General features: G+C 38.9%; 1 protein-coding gene across 3 annotated transcripts in view; it reads left to right on the top strand.

Moving 5' to 3' along the window:
• Positions 1 to 27,730, top strand: part of GRIN3A (glutamate ionotropic receptor NMDA type subunit 3A) — a 161,076-nt gene that overhangs the window by 43,239 nt on the left and 90,107 nt on the right. For all 3 annotated transcript variants that reach the window (XM_059072835.2, XM_067041099.1, XM_067041098.1), the window contains exons 2-3: positions 10,154 to 10,758; positions 26,413 to 27,460. In XM_059072835.2, the coding sequence (XP_058928818.1) occupies positions 10,154 to 10,758; positions 26,413 to 27,460 (1,653 nt within the window). The remainder of the gene's footprint in view (positions 1 to 10,153; positions 10,759 to 26,412; positions 27,461 to 27,730) is intronic.

Raw genomic sequence — 27,730 nt, 5'->3', positions numbered from 1 at the left:
GCCTGCTGCTTTATGTCTAAATTAATCCTCAGTTTGTGTCTTGGTGCTGATAATAGTACCCTCTAGACTTTAAAGTCCATAAAAGAAAAGACAACTTTGGCCTTATTTGCTACTGTAGTCCCAGTCAGTACCCAATGACTGGCACAAAACAGATACTCAACTATTTATTAAATAAGCTGAATGTACCACCAGTCTAGCCCTTATACTTCAGTTCTCTTAGTATAATATTCCTAACCCCATCAGCAACAGAATCATTATTATAAGCTACCTCTTACTGTTTACTGTGTGCTGATGCTTTATATATATTATGTTATTTAATACTCACAAACTTTGCAAGGTAGGTGGTATCATTTTCATTGCACAGAAAAGTACAATGAAGCTCCACGAGGCTAAGTGATTTTCATAAAGTCTATCACACAGAACTGGTAAATGGCAGAGCCACAGTTCAAACAAAGATCTGAGTTACTCCAAAAAGAGCCAAAGTGCTCTCTCCTCTGGGCTCCCCTGGGAATTGCAGTGACCTACTGAACCCCAAACCAAGATTTTGGACCTTGTTGCCTGCTACTAGTCTTTCCTGATGTCAAAGGGCCACATTTTCAGTGACTCCCTGTCCCTAGTTCACCTTTTCCTACACTGGGCCATTTTGCCTGTACTGACTGCTCTCTTGAGCACCATATGACTACATGTCTTCTGTAGCCACATCCTTCTAAACAAAGTGCTCCCCCTCCCCAAGTATACTGGTGACAGTTTTAAGCCCAAGAAATTGTACCTGGGCAGGGTATATCTTGTATGCATGGGCTGAGAGGACAGAACTCAGAGAGTGAGTGGCAACTAAAAGCTTTCAAGATTACCAAAGGTCAGGTGACAGAAACAAAGTATAACCATCCACAACAAAAGATAGAAGTGGGTGGAACACAGATGAAAGAGTTGAGTATCGATAATTAGATGGATCTAGAATGGGAAAAAATACGTGATCGAAAGCCCAGCACAGGAAGCTTGAGTGATTGCCACAAGCTGACCTGCTATGCCCCTGACTTCTCTTTCTGGAAATTGGCCTAAGGTGAAAAAGGATTGAGCTGGTTCAAATAGTACCTACTGCATGCATGTGTCTGCTCATTCCTCTGCCTGAAGACATGCATCTCTGTACCCATGGCCTGACATATAATAGCCTTTCAACACTTGCTTTGTTGGATGAATCCATCAGCCAGTTGTTGTTGAAGACAGTGTATTTGTTCCAACACTTCCTCCTAAAACTGAGCCAGTCTACTGGTGTCTGCTCTATTTCCAGGAGGGAAGACTAGCTTTCCTCAAACTGCTGCAGTGAAATAGACCACACCCAGCATGATTGGCAGGATAATGCCAACTGTACCATGTATCCATAATCCTGCCTTCTGAAGCATTCATTGTATTCTACTACTCTTACATTGCTTCATATATCACTCAAAAATCCTGAGGGATATATCCTAAGATCGTTGTTGACACTCCCATACATTACAACAGTCAAACACCACTGTAGATTATAGTTTCGTCCATGAAGTTCAGTAGAATCTAAATGGAAAACTTAAGTGACCTTCTCCAAACTTTCTTATTTTACCAAACACAAAACTGATGTCATTAATTATACCACTGGCTTTCTTTGTTAAATTGTCATTATTGAAGAAACACAAGTCTTGTTTCACAAGAGTTGCTACAAATGGGAGGATGAGGGAAGAAAACGGCTGAGAAGCCGTGTGCATGCTGAGCAGCAGGCTTGGCCTCCCTCACTGGCTCCCGTGTGCCAGCTGCACAGGGCATGTCATTCTAACCCATACCATGACACATCTTAAAAGGGACTTGATTCCATGGGCTTTTAGGATTACTTGCAAATAACTGGAGCTATAAATTTTAAATCTACAGATGTCAAGACTCTAAAGCACATTTTATTCTTACCAAATGGAGGGAGCAGTACAGAGTACTGGCCCAAAGCACAGGCTTTCAAGTCTTACAAACTTGGATTTTGGACCCAGGCTCTATTTCTCAGTAGCTGTGCAACCTTGGGGAAATCACTCACTCTTTCTGAGCCTCATTTTTGTCATCTGTTAAAGGAGGCTAATCATCGTAATCACCTCATGAGGTCATTGTGAGGATAAAATAAGACAATATGCAAAAAGCACTAGGGCCATTGGTAGGTATTAGCTTTTCATCTGTATTATTATTATTATTAGATTACAATTTCTGGGCAGGGACTATGCCTTATGTTTGCCTGAATCCCTAATGCAACCACAAAAACAGTTAATTTATTTAAAAGCCTGGGCTTCTAAAGGAATAAGCTTTAATTTTCAGAAAGAAAAAGACTTCTATATAATATAGGTCAAATGAGCTGTGCAGTAATGAGAAACAGCAAACCTGCAGCCTCCTTGGCTGAGGAGAAGCGATAGCAGTGTAGGAAGCGGTTCTGAGCCCCTTGAACACCTTTAGCAATCAGCAGACTTAGGAATAGAAGGGAATTTCATCTCCATTAAAAGTAGTGGAAATATTATGCTCACTTGAGCTTTCTGAGCTTTGGCCTAGAAGTCAAAACTAAATGGGTTTGCTTGCCCAGGAAAGAGCTGAGAGAATTTCATCTTTTCTCCTCTCTTAAAGCAAACCCAACCTCATTACCTCTTTACTTCCGTCAGGGAATATCTCAAAGCATCTGACAAGCTCGTTGCTGCAATGAATCCTGATTTTGAAACTTTTACTGATCCCCAAAATAGCTGAATCTGTGCTCTTGGGAAGAACAAAGATTGATGGGGGATCTCCAGCAACTGGCGCCCAAAATTCCTTAACTCGTGATGTCACACTGGAGCTAGTTACCAAAGAAAGAAGTTTTTTGCTTTGGGGATTTTTTATGGGGGGGTGTGTGCTCTGCTGTGAATATGATGTCTTCCAAATAAATAGCGGCTCCCATCCTGAGATGGAGTTGCTCTTTTCCTGCTAAGGAGATGGTATAATTGGTATTTGTAAAAGATATTTATTGCAGGGACCATTGGGTGAAAATAGAAAGGAGAAAGGAAAAAGAGCAATAATAGCAAAGAAAAAAATTGTATTGCAGTCACTTTAGCAGGCATGTCCAACACAATGACTTAACTCTAAGAAAATTGTAACAACTATTACTTACTGGGCCTTCACTCTGGGCCAGTTACTTTCCATGCATTATCACATTCTCACATTTAATTCTCTAAATGAACCTGTAAGGTAGGAGGTAGTATTTTCCTCGTTTTGGAGATGAGAAATTTATGACTCAGAGACACTGAGTGACTTGTTGAAACCCACGTGGCTTGTAAATGATGGAGCCAGAAGCTAAGGATAGGTTGCTAGGACTACTAAGTCCTAAGCACAATACTTAACTGTCCCACAAAAGGAGAGAAAAGCTCAGCTGACTGAAGACAGTGGTCCAGCCAGAAGGGACAGTTTAGGATTTGAGCAAGAACATTGAAGACACTGCAAAAGGGGAGGGTAAAGAATCAAGCAGAGGGGACTTCCCTGGTGGTGCAGTGGTTAAGAACCCACCTGCCAAGGCAGGGGACACGGGTTCGAGCCCTGGTCCGGGAAGATCCCACATGCCGCGGAGCAACTAAGCCCCTGCGCCACAGCTACTGAGCCTGCACTCCAGGGCCCACAAGCCACAACTACTGAGCCTGCATGCTGCAACTACTGAAGCCTGTGCAGCTAGAGCCTGTACTCCGCAACAAGAGAAGCCACCGCAATAAGAAGCCTGCGCACCGTAACGAAGAGTAGGCCCCGCTCACCGCAACTAGAGAAAGCCCGCGCGCAGCAACGAAGACCCAACGCAGCCAAGAATAAATACATAAATAATTTTTCTTTTTAAAAAAGAATCAAGCAGGGCTTCCCTGGTGGCGCAGTGGTTGAGAGTCCGCCTGCCGATGCAGGGGACACGGGTTCGTGCCCCGGTCCGGGAAGATCCCATATGCCGCGGAGCGGCTGGGCCCGTGAGCCATGGCCGCTGAGCCTGCGCGTCCGGAGCCTGTGCTCCGCAACGGGAGAGGCCACAACAGTGGGAGGCCCGCGTAGCACAAAAAAAAAAAAAAAAAAAAAAAAAAAAGAATCAAGCAGAGGGAATGTAGAAGCAGGTAGTGGCTCCAACCATTTACCTGGGACTAGGAAGATTGTACCTAGTCAAAGAGGAATGGACGGTCAAAATGAAACTATATTTTTAGTTAAATGTGTATTTTTTAAAAAATCAATATTTGTGTTTACATCTATATATAGTGATTAATCATTTTTATACACATCCCTTATTTTTTCTAAAGTCCCAGTTAGAGAGTGCTTATACAGTGCAAATACGTGCATCCACCTACCCTACTGATCATAATTATTACACTTTTCCTGGGATACTCTTTCCCCTTTCCTAGTCTTGCTACACCCTATTAGTTTCATTTACAGTAATTTCCATAATTAATAATTATATTAAATGTTTATTTGTCTACTTATCTGTAAATTGTCTATCTCTCACCCACTGTATAGACAACAGGAAATTTTTTACAGAGAGTATGGCTCACAGTAGGAGCTTAAAATTAATTTTCTTGATTGAATGAATGCTCAGTCAAGGGTTCTATTTCCTGATTGATTAGTAAATGTTCTTTACATTTTGTGACCATTAACTCTGTCAAATATGTTGCAAATATTCTTTTGTTTCTCATGTTCCTTTATTTTTTTGTTTGTTTATGAGAGGTGTTTAATGCTGGAAATAAAGCATATTGTAATATTTAGTTTAATGTATTTCTCTTTATCATTGTGATTTCAGACACATTTACCTATTTGCTCTAACTTTTAATGATTTGACATTGTACTTTTAACTCTTAAATGGCCTGGAATTTATTTTTAATATATGGTAGAACTAGGACTTTAAATGATATTTATTTTCCCCAATAATCTATTTGCTCAACTCCTAAATTCATATGTTTCTTCTATATTCCTTTATAATTTTCAGTGTATAGTATTCAATATATTAATATAGTATATTAAATCAATGTACTTCTTAATGTGCATTAACATCTGTTCTATTTATTTACCTGTTAATCCTTTTGTTAATACTTACCTGTTTTAATTATTATGGTTATATAAAAATTGCATTTTCTGTTGTGTTCTAATATCTCTTAAGGCACAGCCCCTCTATCTTTTTACTTTTCCAATTTTTCTTACCCTTCTTGCCTGGCTTTTGTTTCTGTGGAATTTTAATCTTTTACTAGTTGGAAATCCACTGTGTTCCATAACAGCTAAAGCAATCTTCCCTTACACAATTGAATAAACCTCTGACACTTCTGCAATTCTCTGCCACTGGCAACTGCACTGCTGTCTTGGCAACTCCTCTCTCCTTCCAGCTCTGCACTTGACTTGTTGAGATTTCATTCCATGAGTGCATTTCAACATGGCCATTTCCCATCCACACTTCTGGCCCATACTTTTGGGAATGTCAGCCCCCAAATAATGTAGAAGCAGATTATGATGGGAATAAAACCCTAAAACTCAATGGAGTGGAGTGGTGTGTTATCTTACTTAGAAATAAAGACTCAATTCAAAGTATAGGAAAATTACATTAGAGAATTCCTTAAGTTAGCAAAAACATAGAAACAACCTAAGTGTCCATCAAAAGATGAGTGGATAAAGCAGATGTGTGATACACACACACACACACACACACACACACACACACACACACACACACACTGGAATATTACTCAGCCATAAAAAAGATGAAATCTTGCCACTTGTGACAACATGGATGGGTCTAGAGGGTATTACGCTAAGTGAAGTAAGTCAGACAGAGAAAAACAAGTACCACATGGTTTCACTTATGTGTGGAATCTAAAAAACAAAACGAATCAACAAACAAAAACAAAGCAGAAACAGACATAGATAAAGAGAACAAACTGGTGGATGCCAGAGGTTGGGGCGGAGGTTGGATGAAATAGGTGAAAGAGACTAAAAGATACAAACTACCAGTTATAAAATAAATAACTTATGAGGAAGTATTAGACAGCTTAAGGAATATAGTAGTCAATAATAATGTAATAATTTTGAATGGTGACAGATGGTTACCAGACTTACGATGGTGACCATTTCATAATATATTTGAATGTCATATCACTGTTGCACACCTGAAATTAACATAATGTTGTACATTAACTATACTTCAGTTTTTTAAAATTACCTATTTAATTTGGCATATATGATTTTATGTATATAATGGTGTGCAATAACATGTATTTATTACAATACATAATACCTATATATAATAGTCATAGGTAACAAAGAATACACTCACTTAGGATAATTAGAATTATCAGTACTACTTAAATTCATTTTTCTCTCCCCCTACCTCCTCCTAAGCCTGTATATTTTAACTTATATAAATTGAATGCACTTATGAAGCAGTTTTTACTGTCAGCATGGTTGAGAAAGGCTTCCGGACTCAAGTTGTTTTGTTATTGGATCTCTGATTTAGGAGATAAACAATGTAGAAATTTTTTTTTTAATTATACCTTCCTTCAGGCCATGGGTTGTTCTTCTGCAAACAGCAAACTATCTGTCAGACACAGATTTTGATTCTCAGTTTCATTTGATAGGTCTTGTTTAATTTTTGTCCCAGATTTTGATGAAAGTTTTACTATTAGGCTTGAATTTTTTGTTATAAGTTTTCATATCTGTGTGTGTGTGCGATGCACACACACGCACACGCACCTTTCCCTTGATTATTATATGGAGAGAAATTAGGAGATTTTGCTTCTGAGGCTGCCAGATAAATACAATATCACTAGATGTTTCTAAACTATTATTTAATAAATATTTATTTGAAGAATTGTGTTCCTTAAATTCGTGTAAGGATTAACTTCCACATCTAGACTTTCTTACTAGAATTGTTTGTAGGGATGGATGAGTGTGATTATATGGATCACATAATCCACGGGGAGGGGCTTTCATTTTACTCCTCTGTCACTCTCTCATGCCAAATGCATTTGTCTCTCTGGTGCTGAATGCTCAATGTGATTAGCTAATTTTACTTCCCTATTTAGCAAGAGGAGAACATTTTCATCTCTGCCTCCATTAGAACATGATCCTCACATACTGATTTAATGAATCTCTCTGTAGGAAGTGGATAGATGGGCCTTTATCCCCAGTGGGGGCAAAATATTGGGTCGTGCAGCTCTACTGGAAATGGTTTTCTTCTCAGTCTTTCAGTGACAAGATTATGATCATAGCCCAGGATGGACAAAAGAAAATTCCAGTTGATAAATACTATCTCTGGTTAACTAATAACTGTGTTAGAAGAGATGATTGAGATATGGTCCTTATCCTAAAGAAGCTTCCAGTCTAGTGTGAGAGGTAAACACTTAACCAAATAACTAACTTACGGTATGAAGCATGCTGTAACAGAGGGATGAACAAAATGACACCCTGAAACAGCCATGAGACGATGCATTCTGCTTGGGCAACAGTCAGAGGGGCAGTCAAACAAAAACCCAGTTCACCATTGCAGGAAATCAAAAGGGCAAAAATACTGTGGGAAAAAAAGCTCAGCAGCAGAAACAGTAGTAAGTGGAACGTAAGCTAGTTTCTGGAAATCTGCGTGCAAGAGTTGAGTTCTGAAGGATGAATATGAATATAGGCAAGTACATTCACAGGTGGAGAATTCAGCATATCAAATTTGTGTAGATGTGAAAATGCTCACTCTGACACAAGAAAAATAAATTGTCCACTATGGCCTGTCTTGGGGTACACGTTTGGAGTGTTAGAGGTGAAGTTTGAAATTTGTCCTACGGGTGATTCAGAGGTTATAGTGCAGAAGAATGATATGGTCATATTCATGTCTTAGAAAGAAAACTGGCAACAGAATAGGGAACTGAGGCCAAGAAAACAGTTGGGAATAATTTGTTCCTGCCAGCTAAATGTATAGCTTGCCTTCCATTGCTCATTGATTCTGGAAGGGGGTTAAGGCACATGAGGATATAAAAAGGAAGAAGGAAAGGAAGAAAGTTAAAAGAGGAGGACAGAAAGAACTCTCTGGAGCAATTTACATTCATCAGTAGTAAGAGTGAGGAAATGAAGCTTCTGGTCCTTTATCTTATATGGCATCAAGCCTAGAAACAGGAACTACCTACCTCCTGGTTTTTTTGACACCCTTCTCCTTTTGCTTCTTACATCTGAACTTGTCACTAAATTTTAATTTAAAAAAAACCTTTTTTTGGGGCTTCCCTGGTGGCGCAGTGGTTGAGAATCCGCCTGCCGATGCAGGGGACACGGGTTCGTGCCCTGGTCCGGGAAGATCCCACATGCCGCGGAGCGACTGGGCCCGTGAGCCATGGCCGCTAGGCCTGCGCGTCCGGAGCCTGTGCTCCGCAACGGGAGAGGCCACAGCAGTGAGAGGCCCGCATACCAAAAAAAAAAAAAAAAAAAAACCTTTTTTTTTAATCACACTTCCTATCATTACCAACACTAGCTTCCAGTTTAAATCCTTAGCACCTAATCGAAATCCTAGAAGGCTTATTTTCCCTCTCCCTTTTGAATGCTACCCACAGATGATCCTCCAAAAGCTCTGGTTTTATCATTACAAGTCCTGCTCAAAAGCTTAATTTAGAAGGACAAAAGTTATCAAAATAAATTTTAAGACTCCCTCCTACTTACCATTATGATTACTCTCATTTACGGCCTTTGGTAATAGTTTTTCTCCCATATATTCCTTTGGAATCCTCACTCCTTACTCTACACATATCAGAATCCTTTTAACGCTTCAAAGAATTCAAAGTTCAGCTCAAACTCTGTTTCTTGTTATACACTTTTTGGTGGATAAAGGAAGGCCACACTTCTTTCCTTTGGCAAGTTCTCAAAAATAGTTCAATAGTCTAATAGTTCCAAAATGGGACCATATTTAGTCAATTTGGACTGTGTCTATTGTACACTACCTTGTGTAAAGCATTGTGCTAACCATCCTCAGGATGTCAGTGTTAAAGGGTAAATACGTCAAATGTCTGCTCTCAGAACAATTAACAGATTCATTCATTAGAGGACTATTTCCACTTCACCTATATGATTAACAGTTTGTGATTTTTCAAATAAGATACTTTCCTTTCATTGAGTTGGTGAGTTCTATAAGTAGATGAAATTGTGGTGGAATTTACATAAATGTGTTTAAATGGCACACATTTCACCTTTCACAGCAAGAATCCAGTCTCAGTAGATACAGAAATGCAATCAACCCTTCAATATTAGACTATGTATTTAATTTTTATAAGTATATTGTTAATTATTCCATATGTATTAGTGTATTTAGGCTGCTGTAACACAGACTGGGTAGCTTGTAAACAACAGAATTTCATTTCTCACAATTCTGGAGGCCAGAAGTTCGAAATCAGGGTCCCAGCATGGTGGCAGACTGCCAGCTTCTCACTGTGTCCTCATATTGTGGAAGGGGTAAGGGAATTCTTTTGAGCCTCTCGGACATTAATCTCATTCATGAGGGTTCTGCCCTCATGACCCAATTACTTCCCAAAGGCCCCATCACCTGATACCATCACACTGGGGATTAGGATTTCAACATATGAATTTTGGGGAACATAAACATTCAAATATAGCACCACATATATTAAATGTGCCTTCCTCAGGGGCTAGAAGTTTGGGAAACTATGATGCATCCTTTTCCCACACCATCCTTAATACAAGCACCTGCACTGTTTTAAGATTTTTCTACTAGTAGTTTTAAAGGAAAGCAAAAGTAATTTCTTTAAATTATTTCACCTGACAGGAAAATTGAACAAATGAGTTAAGAAGAGGGATAGTTAGAAATGGGATGCCTAAAGGAGACTGTCTGTAGGAAGTAGACAAGCCTGATAAAAATTTAAGACTAAATGTATAGTTGTGCCACCCCTGACATTTACACCAAGAATCATCTGCCCTCTGGTACTTTGAGCAAAAATTATAAGGAAATCAGTTGTAAGGAATCAATTCCATTAGACAGAAAACATAGCTTTCAAAATTATGGGAATTTTATCCCAGAGGCACTTGAATATTGTAGGGAAAAATAAAAGATGAAGCCTCATAAGAAAGCAAAAGTACCCTATATTATAATCTTTGGCCATTACTTTCTAATTCTTCTTTTTCATATCTTTAAATACAGAATCCCCTTCACCTCCAACTGAGTTTAGAAAATTCATTAAGTTCTGATGCTGATGTCACTGTCTCAATCCTGACCATGAACAACTGGTACAATTTTAGCTTGTTGCTGTGCCAGGAAGACTGGAACATCACCGACTTCCTCGTCCTTACCCAGAATAATTCCAAGTTCCACCTGGGCTCTATCATCAACATCACCATCAACCTCTCCTCCACTGAGGACCTCTTGAGCTTCCTGCAGGTCCAGCTTGAGAGCATTAAGAACAGTACACCCACAATGGTGATGTTTGGCTGCGACATGGAAAGTATCCGGCGGATTTTCGAAATTACCACCCAGTTTGGGGTAGCACCCCCTGAGCTTCATTGGGTGCTGGGGGATTCCCAGAATGTTGAGCAACTGAGGACAGAAGGTCTGCCCTTAGGGCTCATTGCTCATGGAAAAACAACACAGTCTGTCTTTGAGTACTATGTACAAGATGCCATGGAACTGGTTGCAAGAGCTGTAGCCACAGCCACCATGATCCAGCCAGAACTTGCTCTCCTTCCCAGCACGATGAACTGCATGGATGTGGAAACGGCAAATCTCACTTCAGGACAATATTTATCAAGGTAGGATGCAAGACCTGGTTTACATCCCCAGTCATAGGACTGTGATAGGAAGTAAAATCTCCCTATCTACCCCATTTGCAGAAAGCACATGGCATATAGTGGGGACTCCTCAGTCCCACTTTTAAATCCTGGCTTAGTCCCATACTAGCTATGTGTTCTTGGCAAGCTATTTAAAAACTCTGAGCCTCAGTTTTCTCATAAGTAAACTAAGATAATATTAAATAGCTTGATATATTATAATAAAGACACCACAAAATTCTATACGAAAAGTACCTAACACTGCTCAGCTCATAGTAGATGCACAACAAATGTTTCCATCCCTGCTCACTCGTTCCTGTATCAACAGACTTGGACAAATCTCTCTAAATCTATACAGAGAAAAAAATTAGTCACACTGGAGATAGACTTTACTCCCAGGCTATGATGAATAAGGCAGAATAGAGAAGTCACTAAAGACATAGACCCTGGAGCCAAACTCCCTATGCTTGAATTTTAGCTTTGCATGACTTGGTCAAGTGATTTAACTTCTCTGAGCCTTAGTTTCCTATGTCCTATACCCATTTATGTAAAAAAGATATAACAGTAGATCCTACTATCCATGGAGGAGTTGTAATAGGTAGATGGTAGATGATAGCTAAGTAAATAGATAGATAGAACTAAGAGTTCCACAAGAGTAAAATGTATACATATATATTTTATGTTTTATATATATATACTTTTTAAAATTAGCTACCTTTCTTTTCCAGTTCCTCAATCTGGTTCAGAATCTAGAATGAAAAATCCTGTTTAAGTTAAAGAATAATTCATCCTATAGACATGGTTTTCATGATCCCTGGAAAAAGGAGAAATCCTTAAAGGATATTTTACAGGGGCCTAGATTTTTTCCTGAAAAGGACCACCTATGGTCAGAGAGGCCAAATCAGAGAATTATTGCTGTTTCAGAGATGAGGGCTTCGCTATAGTCTAGCCCCATTTTAGGAAGTCCTCTTGGAACAGGGACATCTGACTGTGTTGAGGAGCACAAGGTAACCTCATGGTGTCTTGCCTTTTAAAAGACATGAACATTTGAGGAAAGATCAGAAGGTGCCAAGTATTTTACATTTAATTTCACATGTATGGATTGAGCACCTACTATGTGCAAAGCAACATGCTAAATGCCATATACATGTCAGAGTTTAAGCACAGCCTACACACTCCTTAAAGAATGTTGTTAATAAAATAAAATATCTCAAAAATTCACTTATTAGGAATCTATAAATGATAAAATTAGATGTCCTATCATCAACTGAACTTTCCATTTTTTCCATAATGTATTTGAATTTCCTCAAGATTAAAGTCTATGAAAAAAAATAAGGTCTATGCATGTTTTATTTTATAGCCACTATCCAGAACTAATCTGTTTTTTTTTTTAATCTTTATTTTTTTGGCTGCATTGGGTCTTCGTAGCTGTGCATGGGCTTTCTCTAGTTGTGGCGAGCAGGGGCTGATCTTTGTTGTGGTGTGCGGGCTTCTCATTGTGATGGCTTCTCTTGTTGTGGAGCACAGGTTCTAGGGTGCGCCGGCTTCAGAATTGTGGCACGCGGGCTCAGTAGTTGTGGCACACGGGCTCAGTTGCTCCGCCGCATGTGGGATCTTCCCAGACCAGGGCTCGAACCCGTGTTCCTTGCACTGCACTGGCAGGCAGACTCTTAACCACTGCGCCACCAGGGAAGTCCTAATCTACTGTTTTTCAACTAGCAGTTCACTGAGGCTCAGGATTTTATCTGGGGTAAGAAACATCCTCTTTCATAACAAAAATATAAGTAAAGCCTTTAGTTATAATTTCAAATAGTTATTATTTTGGAAGGACAATCTTAAACAATAGACAGGAAAAATCACTTGTGAAAACTATATTAAAATTTTTAATGTCTTTCTGTCTCATATAAAATGGAGAGGGCTTCCCTGGTGGCGCAGTGGTTGACAGTCCGCCTGCCAATGCAGGGGACGCGGGTTCGTGCCCTGGTCCGGGAAGATCCCACATGCCGCGGAGCGGCTGGGGTCATGGCCGCTGAGCCTGCGCGTCCGGAGCCTGTGCTCCGCAACGGGAGAGGCCACAACAGTGAAAGGTCCGCGTACCACAAAAAATAAAAAATAAAATAAAATAAAATAAAATGGAGAGCACAAGAAAAATAATTCTGTTTGGATCCTAAAAATATTTAGAAGTTACAGAGAGAAATATTGGTTGACTTGGGTTGTATATACTTTAGGGGTTTATTTTATCAAGATCAAACTGATCTTTCTGGCTCCTCAAAATTTAATTTGTATTAAAGTTATGTGCCTCCTTCTATAAAGATCCCATGGCACTTTGTACATGAAATTATATGATGGTACTTAGTCTATTCCATCATCATTATTTGTCTATGTGTCTGACTTCTGAACTAAAATATAAATTCTGTAAAGTGGAGACACTATTGAACTTAGTTTAATGCCTGGCATATAGCAGCTACTTATTAGACATTTATTGAAATTAACATAGAAAGAAAAGGAAATTTCATATTATATTTACATCCTACACCATCTGTTGCTCTAGAAGAATAATGGGTGGTTAACAGATAAATAAAATTTTGTCTAAATTGAAAACAGAGTTTTTTTAACGTACCTAGATACCATCCGGTTTTCGTTTCCTTTTTTTTTTTTTTTTTTTTTTTTTTTTTTTGATAGAATGTTAGGTTAGCAGATAACCTCTCTGCCCTTGTGGCTATTTCCACATGATTATTCCACAAACTTTGAAAGTTGTGAAAGAAGAGTGTGAGGTTTGGAGCCTGGAAGCAATCCACAGTGTATACAGGTCAGCAACAATATTTTCATCTCTGTGGATGTGTTTGAGAATGAACTTAAAGAACTTCAGGAAATACGCCTAGGACTTCTTAAACTCCCTGAGGAATACCGTCAAAGAGAAAGTTTCAAAGTGTTCAGGAAAGGGTCAAGGGAAGTGAGCAAAAGCCTTCAAGGAGTCTTTATAATGAATAACTGAAAAGGTGCCTTAAGCTATAAAACATCTGTGGATTTTTCACCATCCTTATTTATTTTGTTGAATACAGTCTTTTTAGAAAGTTCGTTATTCTCAGTCCATAAGTCACATCTCCATATAGTAATTTTCTTAATTATTCCTAAATTTTGTGAGGCTGACCCTACTTCCTCACTGCATAATGAAAGTCGTGAGGATAATGAGCCATGAATATCGAGTGTCAGAGTTATGCAAGCTTTCATTTCTCACACAGTCATTTTCAGTTTAGGCTGACAGAATTGTTAACATTTTAGAATGTTAATGAAATCACCAAAAACGTGGCTTTTTCAGCATAGGCCTTTAGACTAGAAAAAAATCATTTCTCATGGCAGACTACATAGACGTAATAACAGGTAAAAAGGATTTAATTCCTCCTGGATCCCCACATGCCAGAGCAAACATCCATCATAACTAAATGTAGACAAAACCACTTGGGGGCCAAGTTCATACTGTGATATTTAACAATTTATTTGCAAGTTGTTTTATTAAATGTTAATTACTTTGAAGCAATGACATCTGATATATTATTTGGCAATAACTTCGCAAATACACGTGCAAAGGTGTTTCTGTGCAGTCAGTGACTATTTGTTGAACTAGGGTGAGGCAGACAAAATGAAGAGTTGCATCTTGCCATTTTGGAGCTGACAGCCTAGTGCATGAGGTTGAAAAGTAAGTAAATGGTTATAAAACAAAGGGATACATTATTCTTAAAAATAGAAATATGTTCAAATACACAGAGGAGGAAATAATTAACTCTTCTCAGAGAGCTGATGATGAGGAAGAAATACTGGAATTGGATCTTGATAAATGAATAGGAGTTTTCTGGTTTGGAGCAAACATTTCCTCACAGGCACAGGAAATGGCATATGCAAATTTACCAAGATCTGAAAGAAATTTAATACAGCTGGTGTGTACATTGCACATGAAGAGAATCTGACATGACTGGAAAAGTTGTTAACTTGATAGCATGCCACACAGAGCTTTTATGCCAAGCTAAGGAGTATGCATTTTATATGCATTCTGGATGTCACTTGAATGGCAGAACATTAGGCATGACATATTTATAAAATCATAATCCTGTAACAAATTAACCAAATAAAGTAATACAGCATAAAATCCTTGTGACTAATTTTTTAAAAACCATTAAGATATAAAAAATTGTTTTTATTTCTCCAAATGTGTTTTAGCTTTGCCCACATTTAATCCCTTACCTCATTCTAAACACCAGACTCTGTTGAAAATGAATAGGAGTTTGAGGACTTCCCTGCTGTTCTTAGGGTTAGGATTTGCCCATGCTTATCTGAAGGTCCTGGGTGGTAATGAATCTACGTTTCTGGAGGAAGAGCCCCTTGAGTTATTCATAGACTGGTCAAAGGCTGTTATCCTTCCTTTAATAATTCCAAGATTCTAGACATCGATAGACACCTTGTTCCCCTTGGCCTAAGAAGTCCCTGACCCTTTAGCTAATTAATCATAGTCCTGATAGTTATTCTAGCTTCTCAGCAGGCTATGGAATCTTGCCTTTCTTCTTGGAATAGCTTCTGCAATTCAGTTCTGTATCAAGTGGGCAGTGATTAATTCACTTATTCATCCACAAACATATGTTGAAGCTTACTAATATTAGGCTAGGACCTTGGCTAATGCTAGAGACACAAAGAATAGAAAACAGGGGCCCTGCTCCCAGGAAGCTTACAACCCCCTTCTTTTGTTCTTTCAGCGAGAGACAATATGCTCCTCTACTTATCCATATTTTTTATCCATTTTTTTTGACCTAGCAGTTTGGTTATCATTCCTCACTGAGACAACAGCCATTCTACTAGTGATTATCCTCTGGCATTAGCTGGCATTGTTAGGCCCGCTCCTCAGTTGTCCTTGAAAAATGGTTCAGTGTGCTAGAGAGACTCTTTCCCCTCCAGGCTATGTTCATCTTTATGCTTACATGGTCAAGCAATACCAAGATTCACTGGCCTTTCATTAATAGTAAATGTTGATTTATTGATTGATTCTGCATGTATTATCTAGAACATATATGTGCCATGTATTATGAGGTACTAGGAAGCTTCAGAATAAAAAGACTAAAACAAATACCCATTCAAAAGTCCCAAGGTATAAATTGATGATGTTCCTTGTCTCATTGCTGGATACTAGAAGAGTTCCAGGAGAACTTGAGGTGGCATGATATAATTCTAATCTGGGGTATTCCCATTCACCTTTACAATAATTTACTGGCATTGTGGCCCTTCCAAAGTTGTTTAATCTCTAGAAAATTTAATTTCCTTAATTATAAGGATTCCTACCTTGAAAAGTTAAGTGGTATGCCTAAGGTCACTCAGTTAGTACTTTATAGGGGAAGGTTTAAACTGTCTAAATCCAAGTTCCAGGCTCTTCCAGAATTAATATAAACTTTCCTTAATTGGGATCCCATTACTTTGTCATTCATATTCTTTCAGCCAAAAGCTATATAAATCAGGAGGTGTGATTACCCATGTATAAGTGTTCTTGTCCTAAAGACCTCTACTGAGCCAAACTAGTTAGCCTGTGTGTTTCAACATGTACTCAAAAGAAATGCGGTTGCATTGAACCTGAAAGCCAGGGGTTGGATGATGTTAACACTGGTTCCTTGGGTCCCCAAGGAGAACCCATTGCTGTGGGGTGACCTAGTGTGTCCAGCTGTTACTCCTAAGTTAACTTTCTCTGCAAGGCTACCACAGAGTCAGTACTTCTAGAAAACACATGCTTTTGTGTCATGAATCTTAAGGACAACAGTTAAGGTCTATGTTTCCAGTAAGAACTCCTGTCACTGGACTAATTTGGCTAAATCCTTTGAATTTGCCCATCCCTCTATGTCACTTAAGTCATGCCAAGAGCTGTGTCGAAAATCTTCTCTAAGTCATGGGGGCCTCAAACAAGGAACAGTAAAAGATGTGTATTCCCTCAGGATGCTGTTTTGAAAAATACAGCTTAAATTTGCTTAATCTAGCTTCCAGCAGGTTTTAAACTGTGGAAATTTCCCACATTAGGAGAACTTCCAAGCTTCTATTTGCCTGAGTGGAAATTGTGATTATATTCTTTGTTGAATACTTTTTACTTTGTATGCATCTACTATAAAATTTGGAAATATGTCAAAAAAAGAGGTACTCTGAATTCTAGATCTATCCCAGGGCCACTTCAACCTCCAGTGGCAAATACTACACAGTGTCCCATTGACAGGGCTATGCTAAGGGAAGGGATATCAGCACCTGAACTAGTGCTGGAGCCAGATCTAGAGAGCTAGAAGGAATTAAGGTTGGATATTACACAAAGCAAGAGGAGCCATCCAAGGGATGGGCAACAGGCCATAACTGTGGAGAGAAGTCAAGGTTTATATCAAAAAAGGAAAGGAAAGGAAAACAACCTAAGAATATGGAACAGATCTAACTACTGTGGGAGAAAAACACAGAAAGAAAAGAAGTACCAGCTTGCCAGTTGTGCCACATGAAAGCAGAAAAATAGAGCATTATGTCTATGTGTCTGATTTTTTGACTTAGTGATCCCATCACATCACACACACAGCCCAAGAAGTATATTCAAACATGACTCAATCACAAAGATTAGTATTGGTATTTTTCTTCTCTTGGGAAAAAAGTCAAGAAGGACAAGAGCTCTCCTTCCACTCTATAGTTTCACTTATTGGCAAAACAGATCCCAATGGTCCATGGGTGTACGTATGTACATTTAATATGTTATTAAATTGCTGTTTGCTCATTAGCTGATGGAAATCTATTTTAAAAGATGAGCTTTTAAAACAGGATATAGTCAATGGTTACAATGTGGGGCCCTCTGCTTTAAAGATTGAAATTTAGAGATTTCCAATTCCTATTAAATTCCTTATCATTAGAGAGGTTTCCCACAGAACTAATTTCTATTTTTGATACTCTCCATTGTTTGGGGAGAAATGTATTAGAATTTTAATGCTCTGAATAATCTATAAATTGCAAATACAATATCAATACTTCCTGGCTGATTGAGTCCCATTCTTCTGGCAATGTGAGGAAGTGCTCTTGAAGAGACCCATGTCTGATTTGAGCAGAAAACATGTGTTTAATTGCGTTTATCCCACAAACATCACTGAGCAGTTATCCTGTCCAGTTACCGTGTTGTGCCTAAGATCCAAAGATGACTCAGTGTGATAGATGCTTAGATGAACGCTGAAGTCTCAGCTGCACAACCTGCAGTGTTATGAAGCAGAGCAGTAGGAAAGGGAGGATTTGTTCATTCCTCACAGCAACTGTACAGAAGAGACTGCTCTCAGAATGTGGAGAATGTCAAAATCCATGCTATTGAGGATCTTACAGTCTAAAAAGTCAAAGATGGAGTTAATTGGCCGCAATTAGGTGGTTGCTAGGAAAAGGAAATATAAGGATGACACCAAAGTTTTTGCCCTGAGCAATTGGAAGGATGGAGTTGCCATTAATTAAGATAAAGAAAACTGTAGAAGAATCAGGTTGTGAGGTGGGTGAGAACCACCAGGAATTCAATTTTGCTAATGTTAACTTTGAGATAATTCATAGATATCCAAATGGAGTTGTCAAGTAGGTAGGTGGTGATCTTCCAGAGTTCAGGAAGGAAGTCTGGACTGGAGATACAATTTTCCCCAAAGGGAAAAATAAATTTTAAGGATTTATAGAGCAAAACAGATATTCCCAGATACAGATAATGGTTAATGGAAGGCAACTATAACAGGGGGAAAAAGCAAAGATAAGAGGGCAATTTTAAAAGAAATGAAAAACAAATGAGAGAAATAGACATGCAAAGAGACAAGCTGATGCATGAAAAAAAGATCAAAGTAGAAATAAATATATGACTTATAAACAACTGGGCATGGAAGAAGACACATAAGGATGATGATGCATTTAGACAACACAAAAGTAGATTCATACGTCTCCAAAATGAAGACTGGAAACAAGGATTATGATAGAACTAGTTCAAGACAAGAAAAGATAACAAATGTATAATGAATATAAAAACATAAGATTAGTAAAACTTTATATGCTGAATAAGAAGAAAAATCAGGGGCAACAGGTCTTAAAATCTTTAAGAAAATGGCAACATTATTTACAGTAGGAGATTTTTATTTAACTAGTAAATTTTAGAGCAAGTTTTTAAAAAGTAAAAATAATACATGAATATGTAATTAAGCCAATAAATTAAGGTAAATACTGCAGTTAACATTCTATTATTAAAGAATATATGAACACAAATATCTCATCTTCCAAAAACCCAGAAAAGAGAGAGGTGGGAGGAGATCTAGAAAGAAGGAATTAACAAAACCCAAGTTAATTAATTAGAAGAAATCCTAAGATTAGTATAAATGATATTATTTACAGTTCTATAGCAACAAATTCTTAGGAGGATATCATTTGCCATGATGGACCCAGAGAAATAGAAAGTTTAATAGAAGAGATTGAAAAAGTGACTGAAAAATTACAATTTTTTAGAAAGTGGTAGGCCCAGGTAGTTTTACAACTTACTCTTGCAAACTCAAGTGGGAAAACAAAACACTAAACATTTTAGTTGGAACTGATCTAATACATTTCTTATGAAAGTTATTTGCTATCTGCATTTTTAAGAGTGCCTTCGGTCTCATTTTGAGAGTAATACAATAAACCTTCTCTCAAATGAATTATAAGGGGGAGAGTATAATGAGCTCTATAATTTACTTTTTAAATGCCCTAAATGAGTTAAAGCAATCAAGAGAGAACTTCCACAAGCTCTCTTGTCCATATCCACCCACCTACTTGCCTCTGGACCCTGTATTCTTTCTGCCTTCTCTCATGTCCATACTCCTCTTTTGTCACAGGAAAGAGCATCATTCCCTCTTGCACCTTAGAGCACAATCTCTTTTGCCCCTCAAGGGAACTGTCCCAGGAATTCTCTCTCTTCTATCCTACATCAACAATTTTTCTATTTTTACTAGATCATTCCCATCATCATAAAAGCCTGCACATATATATATACTTATATTTATATATGTACTTAATTTTTTCCTCTCCACCACTATTCCATTTTTCTCCTCTTTATAGCATAACTCTCTAAAGAGTTATCTCCAGTTTCTCTTTTCATTTTCCCTTGAAACATTAGGCTCCAATACTTCACTGAAATTACTCTCATGAAGTCACCAGTGGCCTACATGTTTCTAAAGTGAACGGTCATTTCTCAGTCCTCATTCCATTTGAGCTGTCAGAAGCACTGACACAGCTGATCAGTGTCCCCTCCTTGAAAAATCTTTTTTACTTGGCTTCTAGAACACAACACAGCCCACTTTATGTCTCTGGTTACTTCTCAGTTTCCTTTGCTAGTTCTTCCTCACCTGCACCACCTCCAAATGTTGAAGTGCCCTGGACTCATTCCTTGAACTTCTTCTCATCTACAATTACCACTGTGATCTCCTTAAATACCATATACAGACTTTTGGCTCCCATATTGTACCTCCAGTCCAGATCTACTTCCTGAACTCTGGAAGATCACCACCTACCTACTTGACAACTCCATTTAGATATCTATGAATTATCTCAAAGTTAACATTAGCAAAACTGTACTCCTGGTGGTTCTCACCCACCTCACAACCTGATTCTTCTACAGTTTTCTTTATCTTAGTTAATGGCAACTCCATCCTTCCAATTGCTCAGGGCAAAAACTTTGGTGTCGGGCTTCCCTGGTGGCGCAGTGGTTGAGAATCCGCCTGCCGATGCAGGGGACGCGGGTTCGTGCCCCGGTCCGGGAAGATCCCACATGCCGCAGAGCGGCTGGGCCCGTGAGCCATGGCCGCTGAGCCTGTGCATCCGGAGCCTGAGCTCCGCAATGGGAGAGGCCACAACAGTGAGAAGCCTGCGTACCACAAAAAAAAAAAAAAAAAAAAAAAAAAAACTTTGGTGTCATCTTTATGTTTCCTTTTCCTAGCAACTATATGAGCCATCAGCAAATCCTGTCAGTTGCAGCTTCAAAATTTATCAAGATCCAACTAATTCTTCTCACTTCCACTGCTACTACCTCAGTCTAAACCATCATCAACTTTTGTCTGGTATTTGAAACAGCCTCCTAACTGGTCTTTCTGCTTCTGCTCTTGTCTCTCTGTAGTCCATTCTCAACACAACACTGAGACGAGCCTGTTAAAATGTAGGTCAGGGCTTCCCTGGTGGCTCAGTGGCTGAGAATCCATCTGCCGATGCAGAGGACGCAGTTCGTGCCCCGGTCCAGGAAGATCCCATATGCCGCGGAGCGGCTGGGCCCGTGAGCCATGGCCGCTGAGCCTGCACGTCCGGACCCTATGCTCCGCAATGGGAGACACCACAACAGTGAGAGGCCCGAGTACCACAAAAAAAAACCAAAAACAAAAATATAATAAAATAAAATGTAGGTCATATTTTATCACTTCTCTGCTCAGAACCTACCAGTGGCTTTCCATCTCACGTAGAGAAGAAACAAAGTCCTTACAGTGACCTACAAAATCCTGTTTTCCCCACCTCCCACTCCCCATAAGTTTTTTCTGACCTCATCTTTAACTCTCCTGCCCTTCCCTCCCTTAGCTATTTCTCAAACATATCAGGTACAGTCACACTCAAAGACACTGGACTCCTTGCTCCCTATACAGGGAATGCTCTTTACCCAGATATCCTCTTGGTCAGCTCCTTCCCTTTCTTCAGCTCTTTACTCAAGTATCACCTTCTCCTGGCCTCTCTAATCTAAAATTCCACCCAACTGCCACCAACCCTGTCACATCTTATCTCCTTATTCTGCTTTATTTTTCTCCTTTGCACTTAGCACTAACATCCCATTCATATTCCCGAGTTATCATATTTATTCTGTCCCCTCGATAGACTAAAAGCTACATAGATTTTTGTCTCTTTTGTTCACTACTATATCCCCCAGAATCTGGAATAGTGCCTGGCAAAAGTGAGTATTATGGAATGAATAAATGATTGATTGGGTGATGGGTTTTGTTGTTGTTGTTGTTTTGCGGTACACGGGCCTCTCACTGTTGTGGCCTCTCCCGTTGCGGAGCACAGGCTCCGGACGCGCAGGCTCAGTGGCCATGGCTCACGGGCCCAGCTGCTCCGCAGCATGTGGGATCTTCCCGGACCGGGGCACGAACCCGCGTCCCCTGCATTGGCAGGGGGACTCTCAACCACTGCACCACCAGGGAAGCCCTGATTGGGTGATGTTTTGTTAAGATCTTTGTTCATTTATTTTAATGAATAAGAAAATCTTTTAATTAGTAAGTCAAGTTTTGTGTGCAAATGTGGCTTCTAAAATATATTAAATACATTAAACACTGATCTTGCTTATATTTGTGAACTGTCTCAAAAACATTTTTTACATAATTTGAAAAGTTCAGATTTTATCTCAGTTCCTATTCAAATCAACACATATTCTTAATTAGTGACATAATTGGGAATTTTACTGAAGTAATAAGTTACCTCCATGCAGATTAACCAATGACCTTTATTCTTTCAAGCAGAGTGGTATCTTGGGAGATCTGCTGATAAGAAAGATGTATACCTGAACTGTTTTGTTAAACACTCACTATGCACAAGGCACAGTGCTAAACCAGATTCTCACTCATGGAGTGTGATTCAGACCCTTATCATACCATGATAGAGCTATTGTACTAGTCTTCTAAGTGGTCTCCTGGTCACTATCTCTTCCTTCCTATGGACACATTGTACCTGTTGCCAGAGCAGTATTACCAATGCAGACTTATGGTTACATCATTACTCTACTTCGAAATCTTCATGGCTCCCCTTTTCCTGTTAAATAAAATCCAGTCTCATAAAATGGACATGCAAAGCCTCTAGAGTTCAGGTGCAACTTGAATATGTTTCTACTCTGCTCTCCAATCAGATTGTTATACTTACCACCCCTTGTTAAATTTTTCACCTCCTACCTCTCCTCATCATATTTGAACTGGAAGATTTATTGAGAATTCATAGCTAGGCTGGAGTGGTAGTATGATCAGCACAGAATGTAGTGGTATTATTACTGGTCCCTGTGACCCAGGCTCTAAATTACTATTAAAAGAATTTAAGATTGCTTTTCTCTTTTTTTTTTCCCACAGTACTCTGTGGGCTTACATTTAGCTGATAATCAACTTAAATACTCCAGGTCTTATTTATATGACCTTGCATCAAGCCGAGTTTTACACATTCTTAATACAGTTTGTAAATTAAATGCAGTCATGTGCATTTGACCCTCTCAAAATCACTACTTTTCTTTCTGAAACTATGTACCTCTTGATTTGCCATCTTCTCCACTTCTGTTATTACCCTAGCCCTTGTCACCTTATGGCCCTTGTGAAACAGGCAGAGATAGAGGAAGAGCGGAAGCAAGATGCGGAAAGGAGCATTATTCCTCACAGCTGAAACTGTGCTCAGCCACCTTCTCCTTCCAAACCATTTCCGATATAGCTAGCAGGAAAACAAAATCTTTCTAAAATCAAATCTGATGATCCTGTTCCTCCCCAGAAAAATTCACTCGATGGCTCTCCATTAGCTTCATCGTGGCCTCAGTCCTTTTGTAACTCATTTCCCACCCTCATCTCCAGCCTTACTTCTCACCACTTACCATCATGCAGCTTGCTGTCTCTGTCTCTGGCTTTTGCACATGGATCTCCCTGTGTTGACAGCATCAAGCCCCAGCTTCTCTTCCTGGTTAACTGTAATTCCTTCTTCAAGACTCAGCTCTCGCACCTGCTCCTCTCAGAAGCCTTCCTTGTCACCCCTAGAGTGTGAGTGCCCTTGCTTTCTGTTCCAATGGCACCCAATTCTACCTCCATCAGGATGCTTATTACACTGGTTTAGAATTGCCTGTTTGCTTTTCTTTCTCCCCATCACTAGACTTTGAGCTCCTTGAGAACAATGAGTGTCTCTTTCATCTCTATAACTCATACTAAGAACAGTGCCTGGTATTTGTATCAGTTTATCTTGCCAATAAAATTATTCCTGATTTTCCTTTTTCTTGTTCATCCAAGAAGAGTCCAGGGCAAGATAAAAAGGTACATGGTAGAAATCACTTCAAGCAAAAGCAAGATTTCAACACTGTAATCTTTTAACTAACATAGTGAATATTCAAACTTGGCTATTCATTGTCATTCCATTACAAAGAATACACAGTGAAGGTGACAATAACTAAAGCTATTAATGAGATTATTTTAATGTATCCTCTCTGTAAAACTGAAAATAAAATAGAAATAATCCATCATTAATGGGGATTCTCTGAGACCCAATTTCTTGGTGCCAACTGCATAGTGAAACAAGCACTGGATTTTCCAATCTGGGAAAATGAAAGACATTTAGATCCTGATTGATATGTCTTTCTGTGATAGATGAGTGCCTCAAAGACAACTGAGCATTGTTCCTTAGTCATGGCCATATCAAACGCTATTTAACCTCGATAATGAGGAATAGGTTTTACTGGAATGAGGGAGTTATATAATCTCTAAAAGATTCCTGAAGACCGCTTTTCTGAGATGATTTAAGTATATATTTACTCAGTGGTAGTCCTTTGTAGGTCCATCCAGTTAAAAGTCTATAATCATTAAGCCCCAACTATTCTTAAAATAATGAAGGGCTTCTCTTTCTACAACTTTAACTTTACTTTCCTGATCACTAAATTGACCAAATAAAATTAACCTATTTACTAATAACTGTTTTATTCCCTAGGCTATGTCAGTGTGTGTGTGTGTGTGTGTGTGTGTGTGTGTGTGTGTGTGTGTGTGTCTTAACAAATCTAACAGTAAATTGCTCATCAGAAACACAGTTGTAGTCACCCTTCTATTATAGTACCTAGGTAATTATCAGTTGATTAATCTGTATATTTGTATATTTTAATGATTTGGTTCCCTACTTCCCTAAAGAAGCAGAAAACTGAAAGTCTAAGATAACTGAGACTTCATTACTTGTTGCTAAATAGAATTCATTTTAAGTGGTAGAGTCCCACTGGGGAGAGCTAACATGAATAATTACTATTATACGCAATCTACCAAAATGAGCAGTTTCATTGCATTTAGTGACAGTAGCATCTTCAAATGTGATTTACATTTATATCTATTGAAAATTAGTATATTCTTCACATTTTCTGATTTTTCTATGTTTCTTCTGTGGCAGCACAACTTCTTACTACTGGTATTTGCATTTATAAATTACAGAGTAATGTTTGTGGCAGACAATGGATGAATGTGTTTCACGAAGAAACACATTCTGTATCATCCAACTCCTCATAAAAATCTTCTATGTTACAGTCCACATTTCAATTTAATTTCTTTTAATTTGAAATAAGTCTTGAGTACCCTCTATGAGTTTATCATAATGCAGTACTTTGTGCCTCCAACTAGAAAAGTTCTAAAAGACTAGGAAAAGTGACCTGGGACAGCCTTGATTGAAAAAATTTTAATGACATTAAATAATAGTTACCATATCTGGAACATCTGTTCTATGTCAAAAGGTGTGGTATATACTTCACATGCATTATTTCTAACCCTTGCAGTAGAAATAATTTAAAAATAAAAATGTAATTACCTCCCCCATTTTGCTGATGACAAAACTGAAGCTTAGAGTTCAGTAAATTTGTGCCCAAGAACAATACTAGAAGGTGGGTGGGCCAATATTCTAACACAGGTGTGTTTGATGTCAAAGTGTGGGCTTTTATTCTGATACAAGGCCATAATTAAGAGTACAGAGGTGCCTCGAGCTCATATGTTACCTCTTATTGTCTTATCTTCCCAAACTCAAGAAAGACAGAGACGGACAAAGCATTTCCCTGCCTTGTCCATAGCAGAACATATACTGACAGTGCCCTGGTTCCCAGGGTTAGGAATCAGTATATCATTCAGTTGGTAATTTTCCTTTCTTTGACTTCTGGCAGAAGCTCTCTCTACAGCCAGAGCCAATTGTTTTTCTCTAATGACTTAGAGGGAAGTTAGCCTAAGTCTGTCCTGGGAACTGCAAGTCTATTTATCATCTTTTTCTTTATTCCATGGATGGTATCCAACATGCAGCTTAGACTGGCCTCATGGGGACAGACATGTTGTTTCCACACTAAAAGAAGAAACACTGATAACAAGATTTGGCTATTTTCTAGAACTATGAATATAATTTTAAGCAATTATAAAAGTATATACATGTGTATTATAACTTATTCCTTGCACCAAAGATAATATATTTATTGAGCTGATTTATTTGCAACTGAATGTGGTGAGCAGTAGAAATAAAACATGTTAAAGATGCTGAGAACCTTCATAGCTTGGAAATTTGTGAGAATATATAATTAACCATCTACAACAGAAAACAATTAACACATTCCTTAACTAGGAATAAAGATTTGGAGTAAGACCACAAGTCAAGCACCCAGCCCAGGTGTTAGAACCTGAGGGTGAGATCTCATTTGCTCAATGAAATAGGACTCTTGTCCTAGAAAGAGTCCAGCTTATTAATTCCTAAAGTAATTACAGGCAGTGACTTTTGAAAAAAAATAGAGTTTCTTCTTATTAAGACAGAGAAGAAAAGATGAGCTCTGCTTCCGGACTTTGGCCTCACCTCTCTTCCTCACTTTTTGCCTTTGCTCCTCTTTGCCAGGTTTCTAGCCAACACCACTTTCAGAGGCCTCAGTGGTTCCATCAAAGTAAAAGGTTCCACTATCATCAGCTCAGAAAACAACTTTTTTATCTGGAATCTGCAACATGACCCCCTGGGAAAGCCAATGTGGATACGCTTGGGCAGCTGGCAGCAGGGGAAGATTATCATGGACTATGGAATATGGCCAGAGCAAGCCCAGAGGCACAAAACCCACTTCCAACACCCAAGTAAGCTACACTTACGAGTGGTTACTTTGATCGAGCATCCATTTGTCTTCACACGGGAGGTAGATGATGAAGGCTTGTGCCCTGCTGGCCAACTCTGTCTAGACCCCATGACTAATGATTCTTCCATATTGGACAGCCTTTTTAGCAGCCTTCATAGCAGTAATGATACAGTGCCCATCAAATTCAAGAAGTGCTGCTATGGATATTGCATTGATCTGCTGGAAAAGCTAGCAGAAGACATGAACTTTGACTTTGATCTCTATATTGTTGGGGATGGCAAATATGGAGCCTGGAAAAATGGGCACTGGACTGGGCTGGTGGGTGAACTCCTCAGTGGGTCAGCCCACATGGCAGTCACTTCCTTCAGCATCAATACTGCACGAAGCCAGGTGATAGATTTCACCAGTCCTTTCTTCTCAACCAGCTTGGGCATCTTAGTGAGGCCCCGAGACACAACAGCTCCCATTGGAGCCTTCATGTGGCCACTCCATTGGACAATGTGGCTGGGGATTTTTGTGGCTCTGCACATCACTGCCATCTTCCTCACTCTCTATGAATGGAAGAGCCCCTTTGGTATGACTCCCAAGGGGCGGAATAGAAGTAAAGTTTTCTCCTTCTCTTCAGCCTTGAATGTCTGTTATGCCCTCTTGTTTGGTAGAACAGCAGCCATCAAACCCCCAAAATGCTGGACTGGAAGGTTTCTGATGAACCTTTGGGCCATTTTCTGTATGTTTTGTCTTTCTACATACACAGCGAATTTGGCTGCTGTCATGGTAGGTGAGAAGATCTATGAAGAGCTTTCTGGAATACATGACCCTAAGGTAATAGTTCTTTTAACTCTAAATTTCCTTATTGTCAATTTTAACTCCATATATTATATTTTATGCTGTGGTATGTCTATATTCTTTCATCTAACAGAAGAATATTCTCTGAACCATTCATAGAGCCTAGTCCAAAAAAGCCTGTTGCCTGGTTGCACTAAATATTTCATTGTTTTATTAAATGAAACAAAACAGTGAGGGATGTTTTTAAGAGATGTTTGTTCCAGAGAAAGTCCTTCTGGTAGAAACATCTATTTGTGCAGTTTTTCC

Source organism: Kogia breviceps, chromosome 8 (assembly GCF_026419965.1).
Source record: "Kogia breviceps isolate mKogBre1 chromosome 8, mKogBre1 haplotype 1, whole genome shotgun sequence".
NCBI classification, from domain to species: domain Eukaryota; kingdom Metazoa; phylum Chordata; class Mammalia; order Artiodactyla; family Physeteridae; genus Kogia; species Kogia breviceps.
The sequence above is the reverse complement of the archived record's forward strand: the minus strand, read 5'-3'. Positions and strand labels throughout refer to the sequence as shown.